Below are 7,200 nucleotides of genomic sequence, written 5' to 3'. Positions count from 1 at the left end.
TTTTAACAAGAGTGATGCTAAGCGCAAATCTCAAATAGATAAATTTCATATAAAATTTTAATAAAAAAAATTAGGTCCCATTAGTATAAAATATATATTTTTTACACATTTTTAAAATAAAATCTATTTTTCTTTATAAAGATTTGAGCCTAACTTACCTATTTAAGAATTATAGGAATCATTTCTCATTTTAACAAATCACTTTTCTAACTGTCTTTTTTTTTTCTCTTGAAGTATCACTCCACTTGGAGAAGTATTTATCGACTATCAAAAGAGAAAAATAGACGTGTTGTTTGATTTCATTGTCGTAGTCTCTCCATTTCTCCTTCGAGTGGCGCTAGGGCCACCGCTGGGAGCTACCGTTAATGTAATTGTGAGTTTTATTTTTTTTGTATTTTTTTTAATGTATTTTTTTAATACATTTAAATATTTTTAAAAAAATAAAAAAATTCATAATATTATTAAAAATTACTTACTTAATCATTAAGTAAAAAAAAAATAATAATAAAAAAATAAAAAAAATAAAGCGGTAAAAACCATTGGTAAAACTCATTGGTAAGACTAGCATTATTCTTCTCCTTCTCTCCTTTCTCTCCATCTCAATCGCACTTCCCGAGGGCAGCTTTTCGCACCTTTAACTGGCTTCTTTTGGATTTCGGACATCACGCTACAACCTGATAGCAAAAGCTTTTTGCAGTTGATCCAATCAATTTGATCCAAACTACCGAGAAGAAAACGAATTTCATAAGTAATTCCGAAGCCACTCTTCGTCGTCTTCTTCTTCTATTTATTTCTTAAGATTTATTCGACGATTCTTTGACTAACTCCGATATTTGATTTTGTTTGTTATTAAACCTAGAGAGCCTCCGAATTCACTGTCGTAAGAGTACGATTACTATTTATACTGCGTGCCGTGTTTGAAAGTCTGTTTCGTTGTTATGAAGATCACATTTACTTATGCTGCTCAGCTCCCAAATGCCAAATACTGCTCTCAAAGCACTGGCGAAAAAGTGCCTTTCCTAGTCTCATGCTTTTGATTTCTATTCCTTGTGATTGCTGATAGTAATCATAGAAATTTGAGGATATGATTAAAAAATCCCCAATTAGTTGTTTTTACTCACAACGCGTTTACAAGTTCATTGTTGATGTTATAAGATTCGCATTATTTACTGTCTGATGCTAAATTATTTAGGGTGTGCCTGCAATATTTAGTTATTAAAACTCTGTTTCTTACTTGAATTGAAGATTCAGGGGAACGGTATGCAGTTCGTTCAATCAACGCCTGAATTCTGGAGAGTAGAAAGTTTTAGTTTATTTAAGATGAATAAGATTGGAAGAGAAAGAAGCCATATATTTGGAATCCCCACCCTTCATTTCCATAACCAATTAATCAACTGGCACACCAATTGATCATTAGGTGAATTTCTAAGGGAGGGAAGAAAATTGCTAACTGATTATTATTCGAGACTTCACAACTAGATAAAGAAAAAGTCAAGCGATCCCATTTTAGATTCTTCAGTCTAGTTCATTTGGCTCCATTGAATTTGCTCATATTCCCTTTTAGAGTGGGATATTTGGCTGCTCCTGGATAATTGTGGTGGAACCCATACTTTACCACTTATTTTTAAAGATGCAAATGCAATGATAGGTATTGAACTGAATAACCAGAGCTTTCTTGTAATAATGATTGGTCATATTTTTCCCCATGAATCTGTACTAGAAACTTATCTGCTGCCAAGCTCTTCTTTAGTTACTTCAGTTATGCTAAAATGTAGAATTGTATTACATTTTGGAAGGGGAGGGTTTTTCATCCACCATCAGTGGCTATTATATGTGCTGCAAACATTTTGTCTCTTTACTGGTATATGTAATGCTGTCATGATTGGTACATTGAATGTTGTGGATTTTCCTTCTTTCTCTCTCACCACTCGGCATTCCCTCTTTGTTTTCCTCTTCCATGATTGTACCTATTGGAAGATGGGTTTTCACAAATGGTTTGCTATAGTGGCTAAAGTATTGGAGCTCTCAGTGGACAATGAGGGGCCTTTTCTTCGTTTAGCTTAAACTCAAGGGATACATCATGTTATGCAGCCATGGAGGGAGATCGTTGAGTGGTTGAGGATCACGTTGGAAGAGTTGGTTCAAAGTGACTAGGTGCTTGAGGAAACAAAATAAACTTTTCATCATCCAGAGTAGTGTGAATAGGTATGGGTGGTTTGTAATGGTGGCGACATACATTGGGTGATGGCTGTAGAGGCTCTATTGTCTTCCCAGAAGTATCTGAGATGGGGGGATGGAGATTTGTGCCAATTGAAATGGGAAAGGTGCTAACTCTCTTTGATGGTGAGGGAAACAAAGTCTCAACAGGGGAAGACGACTTTTGCTGGATATAGGTCTTTTGCAAGATTTTATCTTAGGAGGGGAAGCTGCAATATCAGAAGCCCTCTTTGATAATGAGGCAGCATGGACCCTTGCACTTTGTCTAGTGGAAATGGGAAGATGCAGTGTGATGTCCATATAGTTTGAAGATGGATTGTCGAATGGGCTAGCCTTCTTCAAATGATTGTTCGTTGTTCTTCTTTAGAAAATGTCAACAGATTTGTTGTTGGAGTCTATACTTGTATTGTTGGGATTTTATTTTAAGTGGCAGGAACTCACCCCTAACACTCTGGGTACAGGGTGTGACAAATAATGGTTTTAGTATGCACATTTATTCTGAAGGAGAATTTAAGGCAGTGGTTGGGTCTTTCAAAAACTAATTTCAATTTCATAATGAGCATAATTTTAGAGTTATGTGCATGTTTTAGTCATATGAAACTAGTACAACAAACATCAACATATGTGAGGTTACTCTCACAAAGCAACATGAACTTGCTTCTCGCTTATAAATGTTACATGGTGAGATCTCTTTGATTATTATCAATGGTTATATGGCTGAATGTTATTTCCCTGCTTAATGAACTAAACTCCTAAATATGTTTTTCCTTTGTTGATTATTGTTACAGAGTCTGAGTTTTGTTCTCATCCCATTGTGGAATAATGGATATAAGTACAATGAACCCTGGACAACTGACTCACTTTGGATCTGCATTTTGTGTGATGCTTACAATGCACTTCACAGTACAGTTATTGTCGCAACATCTCTTTTTCTGGAAGAACCCAAAGGAGCAGAAGGCTATTATAATTATTATCTTTATGGCTCCCATATATGCAATTGACTCATTTGTGGGTTTGTTAGATATCCGGGGAAGCAAAGCGTTCTTCATGTTTTTGGACTCTATTAAGGAATGTTATGAGGCTCTGGTCAGTGCCTTCCACTCGGTTGTGACATGTCATTTTCATGGCCCACTTTGCTCTTGTCATCTCACTACTAACTTATGTTTTTTTCCTTCCAGGTGATTGCTAAGTTCCTGGCTTTGATGTATAGTTACCTGAATATATCTATTAGCAAAAATATTGTGCCAGATGGTATTAAAGGAAGAGAAATTCACCATTCATTTCCAATGACTTTTTTCCAGGTGGGAAATATTTTATACTTGGTCAATGTTCAGGATTTTTTATGCTATGGGATTACAAATAGGATCCAGCAGAGTGATCAAATGGATTTTAATTCTTATCATGGGTATGCAAAGTGAGCAGTAATGTTTTCCAATAACATGTTGATATGGGACTGAAGTATGTCGGTTGTTTTTATGCTGGCATGATTAGAATATCATGTAGAGAGATGATGTAATGAGCAGGGCAAATCTGAATACATCCTGGATTATTTTAAGGGTCAAATACTAAAATATTCCATGTAATTTGCCTTTTTGACAGATTGGTCTCTATACTCTAGGTTTGATGAACTTTTTACTCATGTATTTCAAACACTGATCATTTTGATCTTTCCATTAGGAAAATGTACTACTTTGTTAAATATACGAGTAATGTTGCATACAGTTGTGCAGTGCGCAAACACTATGCAATCATTTTGAAAAAGAGTGGGATCTACTATTAAAAAATTAATTTTTTTTTTCCATGTGGATCCCTTATTTACTCACTTTTTTCAAAGAGATTGCGAGGCGTTTACGCACTCCATAACTGTAAATATCATTTCTCTAAATATACCATCATCCCCAATGATGGAGTGACATTTGTAAAATAGAATTAAAAACTCATTTTAAGGAAAAAAAAAACTAGGCCTGGGTGGAGAGCCAGGTGACTCTTTAAATGTTTTTTTGTTTCTTAAAATGAGATTATAAAGTTCAAAATTAAAATATAGGGATCGATCTGTCCAAAAACCAAAATATAGGGACTATTTTGGTATTTACAACCTTTTTTTGAGTCGGGGGTAATGAAAAGCATCACGCATCTAATTCCTTCAGTTTATTTTCGTTAACTCTTATCGGAATTTTCTTTTTTTGTTGTTCGCCATCTGAGATAATTGACATGCTCTGGGTACAAAAACTGCAGCCTCATGTTGTGCGACTGGATCACCGTACCCTTAAGCTCCTCAAATATTGGACGTGGCAGTTTGTCATCATCCGCCCACTTTGTTCTATCTTGATGATAACACTACAAATACTTGGCATGTACCCCAGTTGGTTGAGCTGGACATTCACCTTCATTCTAAACATTTCAGTTTCACTGGCCTTATATTCTCTAGTTGTCTTTTACCATGTGTTTGCAAAGGAACTTGAACCACACAAGCCACTTGCAAAGTTTCTGTGCATCAAGGGGATTGTCTTCTTCTGCTTTTGGCAGGTAAGGTTTCTCAGTCCGTTCATTTTTATTTATTGGATTAAAAAAAAAAAAAAAAAAACCTCGTTAGGATATAACAGAACCCAATACAGACTTATGAAGGGCATGAAGGCCACGTCAGAACCCCCAAAAGCAACAACAATCAAAGCACCAGTGCTCAGGAAATTACAGCACCTCTCACTGCATAATAGGCTGGGCATAAAGACACTAGGCTTCTTCAGTCCCTACAGAAAACCTTATTAACTTTTGAATATTCCTAGAATGGACCTCTTCTAGACGTAAAAGCAAAAGACCAAAATAATACAGATCATTTTCAGACGAATTCAATCATGAAGCTCATGATGATTAAGATAACTTGAGTAGGTTGTTCTAGCCATCTGAACTTTCATGCACAAATAAATATATTTTGCACTGCATAAATTTCCAGTTGGTTGCATCGGTAACTGATTAAAACACTGCCAATTTGGGCACTCAAGTTCTTCACCTTTTCCTTTTAATATCTTTTTGTACTTTAGGCAGAGTTCTTGTTAGCTGGGTACATTTTTCTTGGAGACTAGCACCCCAAGTTATTTGTGGATGGCTTACATTGATTAGGACTGCGTAGAGATTCTTTAAAGAGTCAATGTCTTCCATGGTTGATTTAGTGCCCTATACTTTGATGCATCTTTGACTTCTTTCCAGGTTGTATGATGCCAAATCATTTGAAAAAAAAAATAAAAAACGTGTTGGTATTTAATCAGTTCGGATTTTTTGGTCAAGTTGACAACTTGAGGGAGTTAAATAACTTCTGCTTTAATCCGTTGACATGTATGGATCCTGTATCTTTTAACCTTTTTCGTGCTTTAAATATATATTAATTATTATTTTCTGATTATGTACCAAAAAAAAAAAAAAAAAAGAGAGGCTATGATTTGATTCATGGTTCTTGGCATCACCATAAATGCCACTTATACATTGAATGGCGAATGACAGCTATTTTTTGTCTTCAAAATTTTCCATACTTATGCAACTCTCATATTCTTTCACTCATCTTTCTTTCCTTCCCTCTAACTCGTTCTTGAATTGCCCTCTTTAAATATGATAATTATATACAGAGTTGGTTACTGATTCACAAATTACCCTATCTGACCAAATGCAGGGAGTTGTGCTTGAAGTACTAGCTGCAATGGGTATTATTCGGTCTCATCATTTTTGGTTAGACGTGGAGCACATTGAAGAAGCTATACAGAATGTGTTGATATGTTTGGAGATGGTTGTGTTTTCTGTTCTCCAGCAATATGCGTACCATGTTGCACCTTACAGTGGAGAAGTTGAATCTAAGATGATATTAAATAAGAAGAACGAGTGATTTGAAACAGCCCAATAGGAAGTGGGAAACTATAAATTCATCGAGCATAGTGATATGGATATGGACTATGGAGGTTATGTTATGTAGAGAATATCATGTTCGTGGTTTGAAAGACGAGATTTGTACCAATAATTTTGCTGCTTGACTGTTGTTATAATACTACCCCCTTGTCTGTTCTACTCAAAACTTTTATTTTGAGCGAGTATAAACTATAAAGTCTAATTAAAATAAATAAACAAAACAGTTTTACATGTACTCATTTGTCAAACCATCCTCCATTGAATTACACAACTCATTTTTTATTGTACTCATTGCATAAATGGCCTTTTAACAGTAGCAGTTGATATTGGCAGAGTCAGTGCAAAAAACACCATTGGGTACACTATAATTTTTTTCTTGAGAAAATATATTTACAATCGTGAATTGTGCAACTGTTGTATAATCGTTTTGAAAAAAATGAATAAAATATGGGATCTATATAAAAAATTAATTTTTTAATAATAGACTACTCTTTTTCAAAGCAATTACATGGTATTTACGTGCTTTATAATTATATGTAGAATTACTTTTTTTTCTTTGAACTAACTCGACATCAAAGGCACTAATCAAGTTGGGTTTTATTGTTAGAGTACACATGTGAGGGCCCTGCCAGTGCAAGGGGACAGGCCACCAACGCGAGTGGAAATAAAATGAGGAACAATTCATTGTTTGGTGAAGAAAATTGATGCGAGTGCTACAAAGTGCAGCTAGTCCAACAGGAGGGAGAGTAAATACCTTGTAGATGTGTTAAAACTCCTAGGAAAGTGGCCTCGAGACAAGTCTCGACACTGCCCTTGGAAGGCAAGGATAGCACCACGGCTAGCCTACATGCATGCCTTGGCCCGTGCCGTGACACGCACGGGACACCCAGCATGCATGCATGCCTTGGCCCGTGCGTTGACACGCATGGGGTGCCCAACACGCAGGCCAGCGAGGTTAGTGCCCGCACGCCCATGAGCACGCCCATGAGCGCGCGCCTGCGCACGCCCCTGGGCGCGATCATGTGTGCGCGCCAGCGCACGCCCCCGCACACACCCACGCCTCCGCTCGCGTCCCAGCGCACGCACATGTGC

General features: G+C 36.5%; 1 protein-coding gene across 1 annotated transcript; it reads left to right on the top strand.

Annotated features, from left to right (window-relative positions):
• The first annotated feature begins 558 nt into the window (after positions 1 to 558).
• Positions 559 to 6,339, top strand: LOC109005136 (transmembrane protein 184C-like). The gene is made up of 5 exons (XM_018983934.2): positions 559 to 748; positions 3,006 to 3,303; positions 3,396 to 3,518; positions 4,453 to 4,743; positions 5,879 to 6,339. Exons 2-5 carry the CDS (start codon positions 3,040 to 3,042, stop codon positions 6,086 to 6,088), a joined length of 888 nt encoding a protein of 295 aa, XP_018839479.1. The 5' UTR covers positions 559 to 748; positions 3,006 to 3,039; the 3' UTR covers positions 6,089 to 6,339.
• The last annotated feature ends 861 nt before the right edge of the window (positions 6,340 to 7,200 follow it).

Source organism: Juglans regia, chromosome 3 (genome assembly GCF_001411555.2).
Source record: "Juglans regia cultivar Chandler chromosome 3, Walnut 2.0, whole genome shotgun sequence".
NCBI classification, from domain to species: Eukaryota; Viridiplantae; Streptophyta; class Magnoliopsida; order Fagales; family Juglandaceae; genus Juglans; species Juglans regia.
This window is presented reverse-complemented; position numbering and strand designations above follow the sequence as displayed.

Bases quoted from the DNA above. Each gene is read 5' to 3' on its own strand.
- LOC109005136 (XM_018983934.2), top strand. From the start codon at position 3,040: ATGGATATAAGTACAATGAACCCTGGACAACTGACTCACTTTGGATCT. The intron at 3,304-3,395 runs GTCAGTGCCTTC...TTTTCCTTCCAG, and splicing joins AGGAATGTTATGAGGCTCTG to GTGATTGCTAAGTTCCTGGC. The intron at 4,744-5,878 runs GTAAGGTTTCTC...GACCAAATGCAG, and splicing joins TCTTCTTCTGCTTTTGGCAG to GGAGTTGTGCTTGAAGTACT.